This window comes from Anser cygnoides, chromosome 12 (genome assembly GCF_040182565.1).
Source record: "Anser cygnoides isolate HZ-2024a breed goose chromosome 12, Taihu_goose_T2T_genome, whole genome shotgun sequence".
In the NCBI taxonomy this organism is placed as follows: Eukaryota; Metazoa; Chordata; class Aves; order Anseriformes; family Anatidae; genus Anser; species Anser cygnoides.
The window spans coordinates 2,299,648-2,317,286 of NC_089884.1; the positions used below are offsets into that span (position 1 = coordinate 2,299,648).

The window sequence follows — 17,639 nt, forward strand, 5'->3', positions numbered from 1 at the left end:
TAAAGTCAGTAAGCAAGTGCCAGCATTGATGCCATTTATGAGAACTGCGGTGCCGAGATAAACTCGATGGGTTCTCATATTATCTTCTTGCCTAGCCTCAAACGAGGTTATCACTTCCCTCCATGTGGCAGCATTTAATTGATTCACAAAGCAGCAGCTATTTGGAACTGAAGCCAGACTTTTGCAGCTCTCAGGAAGACAATGCATTTGCAAAAAGCGTCACTGCTCCATCAAGGCCTTTCCTAAGGGTTCTGTACAAAAAATAATGCTTTTTGGATATAAGAAAAGCATAACAGAACTGTTTTCTTTCACTTCTTCTCATTTAAAGATGTGCTGAACTCTCGTACTCTTGCTTCTTGCTCTCTGCTGGAGGTATGAGGTAGTTCAACACCTCTGCAAACTCCTCCTCCTCTCTTCCTAAGTTCTCACCATAAACACAGCCACCACTATCACGCAATTCAGAACGAGCCATAAGACAGCCTTTCCAAAATGTCAGATGGATACTGTCCACTTGGTGAGGATCAGAGTAGAGGTTTTGAATAGTGCTTAGCTCAGGAGAACCCGCTTCAGCTTCCCCATTTGCCGCAGGCATGATGCTGCAGATTTGGGCAAATCCTTGTTTGCATATATTCAACCCTTTGAACTGTAAAATGAAGTTTGTCCTACCTCTAAGCCATGATCTGGCAGTTGAGAAATGCACTATAGCATCTAATAACACCACAGTCCTCAAAGGAACAGGCTGAAGCAAATTTATATTTCCAGACTGCTGCAGTCCACGGTATTTATTACTAGGAGAAGAAAATGTTGGCAAAAAGTATTTCCAGGGACCACAGGATTAGCTCATCCATGTGGATACAAACCACACAACTTCTTTTCAGAATACTATAACTTGGAAGATTAATGTGCTATATAATGAAGAAACAGAGGCATGGGTTAAACAGAAAACATCAGCAATCCTCAGCAAATTACTAGCTTGAGTACTACCACTAACCCATTCCTCTTACCCCCAATCTCCAGGGAATTCAGAGCATGACGGATTCTTGAGTTAGCTGCTCTGTCAAAGGAGATCGATTGAAAGTACAATTAGCTATGTAGTCACAACCATACGAGTTAAAAAAACAACAACAACAAAAAAAAAAAAAAACACATCAGTTTCTAGTGCTGATAAAATATTACAGATAGGACAAAACGCCAATTTTTTAAAAGTTTGAAATTTTCTTGAAGTTCTCCAGCTGCCTCCTGACGGAATCCAAGATCTAGCGGTGTCAACGACTGCTGATAACCAAGGCTTGTGGCTATCTCTGTCGCAGCGACACGCAACAGCATTTTAAGCCACTGTATATATGCTATATATTCTGGCAGGTAGCGACTAGTACGATATTCAGAAGTCAGACACATGTGAAGCCACAATTATAAACATGTAATGAAAGGAAGACAGAGAGCAAAACAAGTATATAGAGATTACGAAGGACTAAAGGGGGGATAAAAGAATGGGCATAATTTAGAAAAAATACAGCAATGCAAAAGGCATTTTTTAAGTGGAAAAATTTAAAAAAAAGAAAACACTAAAGACATTCTGTATTTATAGTATACACTTTCATAACTGCAATGTTTACATAAAACATTATATATAATGACAAAAGTCTGCAGTATCTCATAAAACAGATCGACTGGTGAGAAATATTAGAGCTAACAGCTTGCCTTTGAGTTGCAATTTATTACCTTTCCTCCAATACTTAAAAGCATGAGGATGCTTACAGAAGATGGAACAGAAGTGTGGTACATTTGTTCTTTACCCTGCACTGTTATTAAGATCAAAATCTTCATTATAAGCAAATGAGAAGCTGAAACAGTAGTGAATTACTGTGATCAGAGGATTTTACATGACAAGTTACAAGTTGCTTAAACTGACCCAACGCGCATTATGTTTGGGTTATGTGCATGGATATATATATACACATATACATACGCTGATTTAAGCGGCATACTCCACACAATCAAGCGGGACTCAAATGTGTTTCCTATTAAACAAATGTGGGTGGTCTGCCTCTCCATCTTAAGCAGTATTGTGTCAATGAATTTCGTAAAGCAACATAGTGCTTAACTCTATTTGAACAGCTTTCTGAAGAGGACGGAGCTGTATTTCATTTTTCTGTCAAAGTGTATTAACATCTCTTTCAGTTAGTTAAATAGAAAATGGTACCGTCTTTACTGGAAGCAATATTACAACACAACAGAAATAACAAGCTTCCGTTACCAATTTCTTTATATTCTATGATTTTAAATGCATTTGAAAAAATGAAAGTTATGTGCCACATGAAACAGAATATGCATCATTTACTTTGTAATTAAAAATGAGACTTTGACATGAGATGTTTTCAGATAATACTTTTGTCCTATGCTATTTCAATAACAGGGGTTTATTCTGGATGAAATAAATGCTAACTCATGTACTGAAGTCTAGAAAAATTCACTCTACAAAGCAGTCCTGGAAGCAGACAGGAAAATTCAGCAGAATAGTACTAACTTGGCTATGACACTACTCATACATCTTTCTGTCCTTTACCACAGTGCCCTCTCCTTTGTGGGTATGTCTTTTTTTTTTTTCTTCCATTTAAAAAAAAAGATCATGTCCCTAACATTAGAGTTATTTCAATATGTATAAATAGTTCCCTGAGCAACAGAGAGTATGGAGCCAACAGAGGATCTCTGGTGCCCAATAACACAACGGAACCACGGGCACAGCTTTCCTTAACATGATTGCTGAATGTATCCCTCTTTCCTCCACGCAACCACTCATTTTGCATTTAATTTCTAGATACCGAGCTTCTCTCCTCTTGTCGAATTTGGCCAAAACGGACAAATATGTTAAACATGATGAGGGAGAGTCTGCAAAATAAATAAATGCAGATGCAAGAGGCCTTCACAGAAATGATGCGCTAACAGCAAAGTTACACAGGGAATAACTAATATTTTCTTTTCATTTTATTATTTATATTTTAAAAAATAAGGACTAGTGATAGATTGTGTTTTTTTTTTTTTTCAAACTCATCTGTGGAGATTGCTATAAAATCTCAAAAGGGGTAAATCTGTATTTTCTCCTACACAATGAAAATTAAAACTGCTGATGTTCTTATATTTCACCAGAAAATGTCTATATTTTTAGTAAGGCTGAAATAATGAGCTACTTAATGACATATAGTGTGTTTAAGTCATTTTGGTTTCTTGCTTAAAAACTTTCAATACCACTACCACCCCACAAGCAAATTTATACCACAAATGAAAACTTCTACTTCAAAAGATAAACTTTCATCTCTCCTGCGGTAAACCCTATGCAGTACATCAAGGATTTTTCATAAACATACATCTCTTCATTCTCTTAGCTTGTGCATATTATTCAAAATATTTTCTATTAAGTATAGATTTGGTTGGTGTTTTCCTTCTAGAAAAAGAACAAATACCTTTCCACTGACAAACTTAAAAGAAACCTGAAACAAAAGAAAAAAAATCCTTTACATTGGTTTGTGCTTTGCTAGCTATGATTGGCAAAGGCAAGGCTGATGACATTAGATTTTCATTTCAGCTTATAATTAAATTGCTACTTTGATGCAACTTAAGTTAAATTTATTTAAGTTTAAAATAATACAGAGTATGACTGCTCAGTGCAAAAGGAAACCCCATTGTTAGGACAACAACATAATTTAGTTCCCATTCTAGTGCTGCACTTGGGTTTTGGTACAATTTATGGGAGAACTATCACCAATAAAAACCAGATGGTCTGGGGACCGATAAAGCAAAGCGGACACAACATGGCAGGGCTCCTCTCACTACCTGTCTGACAAATGTTAAGGATGAAATCATGGCACAGCTGAACGCAACCGGAGTCCTGCCACTGAACTGACCACGGCCAGAACCTCACCCTTGAGGGTTGCGAGGCATCCATACGCTCACTTGCATGGCAGCAAATTCCTACCAAGGCTTCTGCAACCAAGTGTCATTTTAACTGAATTACTCGGAGTGATAACATAATACACATACATTACTACAGCCTGGCCTTCTGCTGCAGGTATGTAAAGACAAAAACTGGCCTAATGCAACAAACTGCATTGCTTACCGCCCGTTAGTTTCCCTGAGATAGTCAGCAAACCACCAGAAATGAAAACAGGTCAATAGGACTATTTCTTCAGCTCAGTTCAGCGTAAAGAAAGCAGAGCAGTAGCATCATCAAATATTCTTCCATGTAACTATCAAACACATTGCCCTAACAGAAGCATAAAAACAAAGCATCAGATTCTTCAAACACCAATCAAAATAAGCTCTCTGGCTGTGTTCTTAAGCCTTAATTGGCATTTCAAATTGGCAATTGCATACAAAACACTTCAGTATAACAAATTATTCCCTCTCTACTAATCCATTGGTGACCTACATAAGATGTGACTATAAAGAACAAGATTTACTGGCATATAAAAATCTAGTTCAAGTAGTAACGTTGGTCATTTTTAGACACTCAATTCTACACTAACATTTCCAGTTCTGTTTCCTCTACGCAGCACGCATAATAAAGGTATCACACGAGCTGAAGATTTGTGTCAGATACTTGGATGTCTGGGAGGCCTTCGCCTACATCCGTTGGTGTGAAATATTTACACCACAGCACAGGGAAGAGACTTGGCTGTCCTCATTAATGTATTCACTGAGTAATCCCCTACTAGAAACCACCGTATCAGAGCGAGATGCATACATCCAGATTCTTCTTCACTCCTCACTAGGGGCTATGCCTACTATATTCTATATGCAAAACACATTTAATTCCTTTCAAATTGCCAAGAACTGCATCTGCAATATAAGTAATATCTGTTCATTACTGCATAATAGCTTTAATAAGCAAAAAACTCAAGCACACTGGAACTACATTAGCACTGTGCTTTATCAATATGCACTATCAATTAGCACTGTGTGCTAATGTTGTTATGAATCCTCAGACTATGATACTTCATCTCTCCTTTAGAAGAGACTGCAAATTTCCTCCATCTCAATGTCAGCTAGTCTTCTGAAATAATACACAGAAATTAAAAGAAACTGAGATGCAGGACCATATTATTTTGAACACTTGAGCAATATCTAAAAATAATATAACTGGTTTTGTTTGTTTGTTTTTCTTTTAAGACCTGTTCCACTTTAGCCAAAGCAATATTTGTCAGCTAGATTATTTGCTACACTTGATGTGCTTGCAGCTGGTAGTTGCAAATAAATCTGAATTCAGATTTCAAGATCGAGGAATTTCTGGCCCACAACAAGCTAAAATAAAGCAGTCCATTAGGACTCCTTCATAAATAAAAGCTAAAAAAACATCTGTTTGGCAACAGCAACAACAATACATGTCGCATTCTCACAAATCGTAGCATAACTGCAAGTAGCCAACAGTTTGTCTTACCTATGCAGAATAAACTCAGAAATTTCAGTATTATACTCACAGCGAATTCCGTAAATCATGAGAGGGTCAAGCTGCTTCTTCCCATGCTTCCCCTGGCCCGAAAGGTTGGAGATGGCCTGGATTTCCCGATGGAAGAGATAATCGAGCAACGTCAGTGCCATCTTCTCGGCTGTGCGGCAGTTCGTGCTGATATGCAGCATGTCAGCAGGGGTGATGGGGCAACGGACCCGCATCTCAGGATTGTTTTCATCTCCCAGCCATGTCCCGTTGGGGTAATCCTCTAGAAACAGAGATTGTGGAAATTCTAATTATGGCACAGAATGAAACAGTCAAGTTCAAGTCACAGTCAACATTTCTTAATTTATCACGAGCTCTTTCAATTTTCTTCATAGTCACCACAAGCTTCTTTCAAATCTACAATGACTGATAGGCTCACAAGATTAGCTGTGGGTAAAAAGTTATTCTTAAACCCACATCAACAGTGACCAAAAGCAATTGCCATTAACATTCTGGCCTACAGAAGGAACTGGTGCAATTAGTCCCAATGTCTAACTCACTCTCAGATATCTTTTTTAAGTGTCTGATATTAGAAGCTAACAGCTAAAAGAGCACATTGTATTCACAATGTTCTCATTCTTTAACAAGTTAGTCATCTCCTAAATCCAAAGATTACCATAACACCATAACATTCTCAAAGTATAGCTAATTTCAACAAGCTAGCAGCTTTGAACCACATTCCTCCCCAAAAGCATCAGATAGAAGTCAGCTTAACCGAGATTATAAATTTAAGAAGTTACAATCAACGGAGAGCAGTAACTTTTTTGATCACTTACAAAAAGAGTATTTTAAGCAAAAGCAATCATTCAAAACGTAGCCAGAGATCCCAATCACAATTTTGTTTTTCATTTAAATTTACTGGCCAGTAGTCTATATTATTTCCAAAACACACAGCTTACCATGGAACAGTCCCAGCATAAAGATAATGAATCAATCACTAGTCATCTCCCAAGTGCATCTTTCCTTCTCGTCAACGATGAGATCATTAGCAGCACAATATATTTAATTTTTACTCACTGCCAGAACTACACTTCTCTCTGGGTGTACACACATACACATTTATCTATATATATCTCTCCAGAAGATTTTTGAGTTTGCCCCGGTGACTCAGTTTGGGGCGGGGGGGAATCTATTTATTTTCAGAGAAATACACTTTTATTAATCTTCGGTGGCAATGCCAAAAGTTAGTGGATTCAAGACTAACCAGGAACTAGAATAGAGCTCATAAAGATAATCCATCACTAATGGAGTGCAGGTTGCAACACACAACATAGAATGATACGCTTATTCCAAATAAAAACAGAATTTCCAGTACAAATCTTGACACTGCTAATAGGAACTGGGAAGAACAACATCCAGTACACTATTTCAGTGTTCACTGACACAGACCATTTGGATTTGATTTCTACATTTGCTCTTTGTGGAGTAAAACACAAAACTTCCCGACTTCGGAGTCACTCAGTCCTTCCACAGCAGAGCTTTATAGAATTTTCTTGCCATTTCACTACTTTCAGAATGGTAAAAATGTGAAGGAAAAAAAAAAAAAGGCACATTCAATTCCATTATCTATCTTTCATGAAATGCCTTTAAAGTGGAGTTTTATGGTATATACAATGTCACAAGTTCCCATTTTCCATAACCTTTCTAGTCACGTAGAAGTGACGCAATTCCTACAGATGAGCCCTTTTCATATTGAACAGGACCCCCAAGCAATCAGCATCTTTGTTTCCAAGAGCAGGTACAGGTTAAGCAGCCTACATTGTACTAGACTACAAGCCAAAAATATGCAGTAAAATATAACATAAAAGCAACTCGAACACAAAGAACACGTTTTCAACATGACCTTCAGGTGGAGTCATACCACATGTCGGATGCAAGTTTATTGCAATGAATAATGACAGTAGGAAGCAAACGTTGGATTATGCAATACCGACGTATCATTGAAAATAACAGATTGCCAGCTGCAATAACGTGTAAGAAAAAATATTTATCACTGATACATGTAGCAGCTAGCCCCTCAAACTTTTTTTCTGTTGAAATCAGAACTTAATGCTGTTCTGGATATATTTTTATACACTTGCACTTTTATATATATGTGTGCATATATATATATATAAAAAAAAAAAAACTTGTACCACCCTTTTTATTCTCAACTATGTGATAGGGCACGCTAGTGGTTTTCTGTTCACAGTACCAGGTGCCATCTGAAGAACAAGGTGGTTCCCATTAATTACGATTTGTTCTGAATGCCACTGTGTCTGGCCTCACCACAAGTCTGGTTAACGTTATCAGGGAAAATAACATTCTGTTCCTGAAGACAAATTCACCGTTTGATAAAAATTTGGACAGAGCTGGCAAGCAAAGATGTCACTGGATAGAAGTGAAAGTTTTTCCAAAAAAAAAAAATCTGGGAAGCCTGCATAAAAGATTGTACTTGCCATCAAAATCTTACTACCTTACCAATTCACGCACTTACTATTAGATATAAGTTACTAATACTTACGGAACACCTTTCATTTGCAATCCTGTTTAACAAATGCTATCAACCTACATGAACCAAAGATTTTGCTAAATAATCAGTTGGGTTTTTTTGTTCTGTTGTATTTTTTACTGGCGCCAAGTCCAGAACATACTGTTTTTACCACATGCAACCATTCTTTTTTTTTTTTGCTAGCAGCCTGGAAAAAAAGACACTATCTTGTTATTCTGACCTACGAACACAGGCTCCACATGAAATTCTCTCCTGTATTTCAATCCTGCTTCAAAAGCCTCAACTGAAAGCTCCCTTTTGCCTCTACATCCTGCAGCAGAAATACAAGTTATCTTTTTTTAAAAAAAAAAAACAAAAAAACAGCTTGTGTGAAATTACCAGTGTTCTTTACACATATCTACTCATTGTTTACTCCAGCTCTTCGATTCAGCCCAAACTAAACCAGTTTGAATGTCACGTTAACTCATTTTCCTATGTCAGAGTGCAGTCTTCTAAATGAAATTCTTTCTGTCAAACTGACTTGTGAAACAATAGCAAAATGCTGATGGTAACGAGAGACTGATGATTCAGAAGAGCGTGGTAACCTAACAAAAGATTCTGACTACTATATGTACGTGCAGTCTTTTCCCCACCTCCCTCCTTCACATACATTTTAGGTCACATATACAAATATATAAGTAACCATCGCCCAGGCCTTAAAAGCTGAGATTCAGACTGCTTTACAATCTTTTTTTTTTTTTTTTTTAAACTAGCAGAACTTGCATGTAAAGTTAAACATGGTTCTGCTGTCTCACTGCAGCTACCTGAGTGTGCAAAAGCTAAAATACTCTTTATCATATAAGAAAATATTATTCATACCAAGCTGTCAACACATCTGGCACTTGGCATACAAGCATGATGAGATTGACACCAAAAATAATGATGAGAAGAGGAAGTACAGTGCCAGTTATGAGGGAGGCAGAACCACTCTGAACAAGTGGAGTGGTACAGGAGAAGAGAGACTGGATAGGGAAAGAGACAAAAAGACATGGAGTTTGATGGAAGTTCACTCTGAGCAATTATTTAGTATATAAAAATACTATTGATTAAAGCAATGCCATCTGAAGCTTCTAGCACTCAAACCTCCTTTTATGTTTACTGCCATGGTTCTTTAAGTGAATTACCAGGCATTATATTAAATATCCAGATAGAATCTAGATGAGTCAGGTTATTTAGTACATGCACTGTAAGAGTCAGATACCGAGTCAGGACTCCACAAGGCACTGTACAGCCACACACAGCACTACAGCTGCTTCTACTCTTTAGAGACTACCAAAAGGCAAATAACATATGAAGAGCTGGGGAGGAAGAATACAGTCAAATAATACACTTTTCTTAAAAATCATCAAGCATAAAAGCACACGTTCATCTGCACACCAGTGTGAACATACCCCTTTTTTGTTTTGCCCTGCAGGATTTTTTTTTCATTTATTTTCCTAATGGCCTCATTATCCCACTTAAACTCTGGAAAGGAGCTACACTTTGTGCCTATGTGCTATGAGGAAAGGTACCTCCTTGCATTTCTGTCTGCCACATATTGTACCATCCAAGAAGTGGCTCTTGATTGTTTCTACTTCAAGTGTTAAAAGTCCTGATGTTTCTATCTGATTTGCTCTCTGTACTCAGAAACTCATTTCAATGACAGACAATCTAAGTTTCTAACTCCTTTTCACTGTTTTTCCAAGATCTGAAAATTTGCCTTTATCTCCATTCTGCCAAATCCAGACTAGTTTGCTTTTCAATGGCATTTTCAAATTATTTTTTTTTACTGTATTAAGTCCATTTCTTTTATCTCACAACACAGCTGACCATTCCCGTAGTTTCAGCAAGCACTTGCGAGGAGATGAGAGGGAGGAGGCTGGGGCTGCTACGCAAACAAGCACCATTACAGAAACAGTACAAGGGAGCTTTAAGGTTAGTATCAGAAACCCTATGTCCAACGAATAATAGCCAGACAAGAGTCACTGTGGATTTCGGGCTTGCTTTATGTGTGTTTTCCCATGTCGGGAGGTGGCAGACCCTTCACTGTTACTCACGTCTTTCCACTGGGACACGTTCCCCTAGTCCGACACAGGAGCACTAGCGGTAAGACAAGAAGCAAAGCTAGGCTCCGCTCTCTCGCTAGGTGTTGTCAATCATTCCTTTAAAACAAAGAAAGACAAAATAAAACACCTGCCCACATCAATATTTGAATTAACACGTTCCATTCTTCGGCGTAGCTGCGTTTATTTTACTAGCAAGGCCGGGTGCAAGCCTCGCATTTGTAGCAGAGAAAAAATGACTCTGCTGCAGTAGAAAGGCAGAAAAAATGACAACCTCAAAACAAAAATAAACCCCTGTTTCTAGAGAAATTAAGTAATATTTTGGCTGATGTGCAGAAGACTCAGCATCTTTTTAAATAAACTTTTGTCAATTAGATTGAGTCATTTGCCCCTGCAAGAGTTCATGGGGTAGTGATTAACTGAGAGAATATGGAGCACAGGCTTTATTAACTAATGATCATTAAATAGTTAAAAGCAGGTTTAGGCAATAGAGTGACAATCATGCTATATGGTAACATCCAAATCTACCCCTGTGACTTATAGCTTGTACTAAAAAAAGGTAAAAGAGCTAACTTTAAAGCTACGCTCACCAAAATCTCAGCACAAAGAGCAGCTGAGACACTGGGCTGTGGCAATAAGGAGGGTGCAACACATGCATCCGTGTCACATCTGAAAGCCCAGGTATAAAACTGGAGTTCTTCACCCAACTTTTCATAATGGAAACATAAGAGAAACTTAGCTGGAAGAAGCTCACACGTGGCACAAAGGGTTTGGTTAACAGAGACACAGTTCCAGTTAGCCTCTAACCGTTCCTGGTTGGAGGAGTGGTATGCTATGCCATGACAGAGTCTGAAAATATATCCTGCACTCATGTTTTCTTCTGTTTTCTTTGATACACAACACACAGCAAGGAAGCACATACCTGTGCATGTAATACCAAAGCATGCTTGTCTCAGCAAGTGCTATGGTGTGCACAGAAGCCTCAGCCTAACATCAGTGAAATTACTCGTTTGTTAAAAACAAGGTCTCGATTTTAGTATATGGTTAAATCTGAGAGAGAAATAGGAGATAAACTTACTGTATAGCTCATGGAAGGCCAGAGAATTTATTTAACAGAAGTAGAAAGTACGGACTATGTGATCAGCTGTCATTTAAAATGATCAGCTAAAAAAAAAAATGGGATAAAATTGAGGAAATTAAAATCCATGGATTTAGAAGTTGGTTTTAAACCCTTAGAGAAAGCATTTCATGTCAGCAAATCATATCTAATTTAGTTTCCCCACTTTGTTCGTTGCCTCTTTGCTATATTTAACTTCACACAGGGGACCAGAGTGTTAATGCCAAACATCACCAAGAGAGACACCTGAAAGAAACCACGATTCATGTGGTTGCTCCCAACAATCCTAAAAATCAAAGCAATTCAATTTCTACAGTTTTCTTTGGCTTTAGAAAGTCACTGAAGTTCTTGAGATCTGATCAGTGTCTTCACACCAGCAATATATAATATTGTTTTAAGGTGTTACATGTTTGCTCTGAGAACTCATTCCCGTTGTCTGTATCTGGTCATAAGGAGCCCAGCAGGAAGAGCAGAAGTGCTGCAAGTGATACTATAAAATACAGGATTTGATCTTAACAGTGAACTGAAAATCCCATAGACTGATTAGTCTTGGCCACTTAAAAGTAGCTGTTTGGAATCACACTTGGAAACTTGTGAGCTCTATTTAATACTACTATTGTAAAATAACGATTGTAAAATAACCGCTTCACATGCAAAGTTGAAGAGACAGATTGTGACTAAACCATTTTCTTTGGAAAAAAGTATTCATCCTTTAATTAGCACAGATCAGTTTTCCCTTCTCCAAAAATATGTTTACATTCTACTTCTAATTTTTGGATGGTCTTAAAATGCACTAAAAGAATGTCAAGAAAGCAGATATGATACAAAACTATCACATACGGTGCCAAACATGTCCGTTTACCACGTGCAAAGTTCACTGAACCAAATGCTAAATGAATGGATCTTGCTGTTTTATTTATATCAGTTAAAAACAGCTTTCAAGGAGCTGCTTAAGAGCTTTTTACATACTTGGACAGTGTGTTTCACATGCTAAGGACAGTATGTTTCTTTCTTAGTAATTTCAAAGTCTTGGCTTTAGCTTAGACATTTCAAATAAGATTCGCTTTTAAGGCAGCATAGTAATGCTGAATGGGGCATTCTTATGCTACAAAGATGAGAGGTCCTGCTTTCTTTCATATTAAAAATAGGACAGTAACTCTATTGTCAAAGAAACAGATTTAAAAGGATAACATAATGCGAATTGATGTTTCAGCAACAGATGCTCCCCTTGTCTGTACAGTAGGTCACAGACCAGATATTTTAAATGTTACCATACTCTGAATACGTAAAAGAAAAATGCTATTATAATATTCCTTATATCTTGAAAACCCTTATATCTTGAAAGCAATGTATAGCACTAACCAAAATAATGCTCTCATCCTAACTCCTGGAGACAGGTGTGCAAGTATAGAATAATCAGTGCCTTCAGATAGCTTATTATCAGAAGTATTTAACATTTGAGCTTTGTTGCTAGACTGAAACAGCTGTTTAAGTTACCATTTTTTCTGTACATAAACTGCAAAAAAAATTACAAAAAAAAAATACAATTTCTGTTTATACCAGTATTCTAATTGGAAATTTTGAAGAGCAAGTCCTTGCAATGTTAACCAAAATAAAATTCAAAACCTTCAGAGGAAACAGAAAACCATCCAACCACCACAAAACTAATTTATTGAAAAAAAATAGTAAATACTTTTGGTCATTATCCATTCTTTACTTTCTGCTGTTTGCACAGATTTAGTAAAATAGCAAAACTACTCTTTAGCACAAGCTCAAGAGTTATCAGAAAGAGCTCTTCACAAACTTGTGTGATCTTTTACGTATGAATACCATGCAGTTCAAATGAGAAATCACAAGTAAGCAATGACCACACTTTGACTGTTTCCTATAAATCCAAGTGCACAATACTCTTAAATCACAAACAATTGTTGTGGAAGGTACTATGTAAATTTAAAAAAAGAAAAAAAAAAAAACACAACCCTGAAATTTTATAATCCCAGAGTAAGGCAGGAGAAATGGGTAGATTACTGAGGTGCATGGGTAACATTCAGAAGGTAGGCACCAACAAAAGAGAGGTAACAGCACAGTGATACCTTACCCATTGCTAAGTTTTCTGTAAATACCATGGGGAAAAGGCAATGTTATGAATAACTACTATGGACAGTAATGCATATATAGCTATAATGAGCTCCTCTTAAGGAAGAGAAGTGAAGAAAACACAGTCTTTGTAAGAACATTGCGAGAACAGTCTGTCATCTACAATTGAGCAAGTGAGAGTAACCCTACACCGTGACTGGGAGATGGCAAAACAAGGCCTTCCTTCACAACTAGAGTGCCACGGAGCGGCACAGGATGCACAATGATGTCAGGGTTAAAATGACAAGTTTGGAAAATCATAGTTCTAACAGCTTTCTGAATATAAGGCCAGAGAGGAGGCGGTATGGTAAGTAAGACGGGCGGTAACTAGAACTTTGGAAAAGCAACTGTTATTTCCACCTCAGATGTTACCTATTAAAGAACATGAAAGGTTCCATTTAAGTGTTGATCACTTGAAAAACCTACTCTCCATTCTTGACAAGGTTACTTGCTCATACTTACTCAATCTTGCTTTTCTTCACCTAATGTTAACAGTCTGCAGTTAAAAACTTCAGACAAATATATTTGAGAATGTCAGAATATTTTTTAACAGATTTGTGGTGAGTATGAAAGTGCACATGGCTGCCAGGTTATAGCTTAGTCAACTGAAAACCAACCCGTGACAGGATTACTGCCACATACCAGTACTAGAAAATTCATTAAAATCAGAAAATAATATAGGTACTTAATATCAGAGGTTTAAAACTTCTGTAATTTAAAACTACTGTGGATCTAATGTTCTTCTTGGTATTAGTTTCTGTGGTAGAAGACAAAAATCCAGAAGAACGCAACACTATTGGAACCAAAGTGTTCATGAAGAGAGACTATACACGAGGCCCTACTTACCACGTAATCACCAAGACTGATACCTTCAAGAAATACGAGGACCTAAAGTATCTATTCACAATGTAAGTTCTATGTAAGAACACGAAATATCAGCTGTAGCATTTTAGGTTGGTGAAATCCAATTCAGAGTCTCTATAAACCTTTATAAATGGACAAGAATTCTAGAAAGCACAGAAAAATAGTCTCTCTCAAAGTAACAAACAGTTTGAACTTTTCCTTCTATTCACCACCCTCAATATGTAGGAAGTACAACATCTGAAAACTGAAGAGGCAAATAGGAAAACAGTGTCACCACATCATTAAGTCACACGACAAATTCCCATCCAAGCATTCAAAAAAAAAAAGTCAGCATGTTAAGTGTATAAAAGTTAATGGCTCTCCCACTCCAAAACTTCATCAATGAACTTAATGAAATCACTTCCTCTATTTTCACTTTTCATAATTCATAGTAAATTGGAGGGTGCCTATGGCCTAAGTCACACAATTTGGCCTGCCTGAGAAGCATCACCTCCATTCCAATCACAGGAAAACAGATGGATAAACTATTTAACACACACAACTAAATGATTATAAACACAAATGGACAAACGTGTTTGTGTTTTTTTTTTAAACAGTTCCTTAAGACCTACAACAGCTGATTACAAAAGCAGCATGTGCGGAGACACAAAGCCCAAATGATAATGTTTTTAAAATGTTCTTCATTAATCAGTTGCTCATTGTTTTTAAGCCTAATTAGAAAACTCAAGATACAAATAGCACAACTTTGTTTAAACTGTGAATAAGCTGTATCAAAAACTACAGTGAAAACACATTCACGTCAAAATTCACCGCACTTTCAAAAAGAGCAAAATACACATCCATCAGTTGTTGACAGTTCCTTGAAACAAATCTTAGTGATACATGTTTGTTTCTTATTCCATTAAACGAGAAAGATGTTTAATCCATGCTGGGAACAAGAAGTTAGAACAATGAACAAGAAAACTTCCCTAAATTTTTAAACACAGGTTTCCTCCAGATTGAAGAAAAACCTTACAGTACCTCAGGAAACATAGAATGAAAATGATCGTTTTCGCTATTTACATTGTTTTCATCTATGAAGTCTTTTCAGAAAGCCAACCTCTGTCCAAGTTGTTAGAAGATACTTGCACAGTAAAGTATTTTGTTTAGAAGTTCGATGTGTCATGCTATAACTCATATTTGGTTTTATTTTTTCCTCCAGAAAACGTTTATGCTAAAGCAGAGATGTTCATGTATTTAGAAAATGGCTATTACACAAAAGACTTCTAAGAAACATCGGAACAACACCAAGAATTGGGCCCCATGCTTCTGTATTAATTAGTTATATTGCCTTTCTATTCCTGAAAAAATAAGATTTTCTAAACTACCAAACGAGATTAAATGCTTTTTGAAAACAGCCAGCAGAGAGCAAATGATGCATTTATATAAATCTATTAACTAAATTCGGAAAATACCCACAGGTTAATGCCACTTTCAAGGTCAGCTAAAGACACTCTAAATATAGCTTCGTTTTGCTTTCTAGACACAAGACAACAAGTGGGATTCGTACTGAAAAAAGGGCTGAAGTACGCCGTTCTCATCCCCTCGTATTTTAGGGCCAATTGAGATTCCTTTGAGCAACCCAAAGGCATTCAGAATTCTTTCCCAGACAACGAAAGCAAACTGATGGGTGCTGTAACTTTTGCCTTTTACTGCTGAAGAAAACAAGTCTGCACAACAGACCTATTATTCTTCATCACTTCCTTTATTAATAATTTAATTTGTGACATACTGCAGGCTAGTTTGCTTAGCATTCCTTCTGTGCAAGTGGTCCTCTCTCATCTTCGCGAGGGCAAGAAGAGGTAAGTGTGGGGGATTACTAATCTGATTTCTCAAAGCATTCATCAATCTCAGAGAGATTTCTAATGGATGACTGTTCTAAAGGTCTGAAGAAAAATCAGATCTGAAGACTTTAATGGATTAGCTGTTTCTGCAAAATTTACATATACAACAATCGTATAAAACGCTAACATCACATTTGTCTGTGCAAATCTGTGCCAAACAACCAAGTCAAAAAGGGCATTATAAAACAAATACCCTCCTAATGTTAGAAACTTTGCTCCTGACATAGCTGACGCAGAGCTGTATGAAATATTAACAGACTCCACAAAGAGTACATTTCACATAAGAGACCTGCCATTTGGGCATGAAGGTACCAAGAACACTCAGTTTCCACTTGGGATATTCATTTGCTGAATAAAATTACGTGAACATTCCTCAAATTTTCCTGATTTTAAATCTAAGTCAACACAGGCAGTGTAGATCAAGTATGATTATCCACGTGAAAGTTGCAAAGTATTTTCCCTCTCTAGAAGCATACGGTTTTCAACCTCACACAGCTTTAAAGCTACAAAAATAAACCTTAAAGAACAGTTCTGCTATATACTGAGCTATACGTATGCTTTATAGTGTTACAAATACAGCATATTCCGATGTTGCTGTGAATATCAGACTTCTCTCAGAAATCCATCAGATTTCATTAAAATTTCACAAAGTACATTTCCAGGAAAACAGAAATCTTGATAAATACTTACTTCAATTTCCATTAAAATAATACAGGATAATAATTTGCATTAGCTTGAGCAGCATCTGCACCATAATAATTTCATCATTTATATTTGTGCTATTCATCCTCACTATCAGTCATATTAAAGCACCAAAAAATAAAAAATAAAAAATTTGAAAACCTACTTATTCATCCTTCTCTCTGCCTCCTCCAAAGAAATATATAATGTGCTTTACTGGTCCCATTACGGGCACTCAAGCACAGAAAGCAACAGCTATTTCCGAAGATCTCAGTGAGCATTCCTTGCATTCAGCTCCTATAACCAGAGCGTTCTGAATTTACATTCCACAAACTAAGGAACAATGCAAGGAATAGTTAGACAAAATAGACAAAACAAAGAGGGTCAAAGAGCCAAAAATATTGCTAGTAATGTCTTCTGACTGCTGCTTCCACTTGACCAGTACAACTCACACCTTCCCCACACTGGTTTCACCAATTTGGGAGAAAATAGGTAACTAGAAGACAGCTTGTAAAAATGAACATTTTAGGATTTCCCAGTTATCAGACATCGATCAAAACTTGACCACAGAGAACTTCCAACTATTCCCTAAGCCTATGAAGCAGATAATTTAGACTAAATCCATCTGATTGCAGAAAGCACAGAATAAATTTCTTCATGTGATATGTTCAAATTAATTGTAAAACAATTTATCGTAAGTTATTTTCATCTAAAATTCAGCGTCTCTTATCCCACCTTGTTTGTGACTGAAACATACCAAGTAACATTCATTTCAGTATTTCCAACCACATATAAGGAAATATCTTTATAAGGCTAATCTAAATTTCTTAGATTTCACTAAATGTGATTTCTGTGTCCAAAGTCCTAAAGTAGAACTTTCAGAAAAAAACGGATA

The 17,639-nt window shown here is 36.9% G+C and overlaps 1 protein-coding gene across 5 annotated transcripts in view; it reads right to left on the reverse strand.

Moving 5' to 3' along the window:
* Positions 1–17,639, reverse strand: part of BANP (BTG3 associated nuclear protein) — a 146,929-nt gene that overhangs the window by 93,539 nt on the left and 35,751 nt on the right. For all 5 annotated transcript variants that reach the window (XR_010834395.1, XM_048075158.2, XM_048075162.2 and 2 more), the window contains exon 7: positions 5,475–5,714. Coding sequence is in view for 4 of the 5 variants with exons in the window: in XM_048075158.2 (XP_047931115.1) it covers positions 5,475–5,714 (240 nt within the window). In the remaining variant the exon portion in view is untranslated. The remainder of the gene's footprint in view (positions 1–5,474; positions 5,715–17,639) is intronic.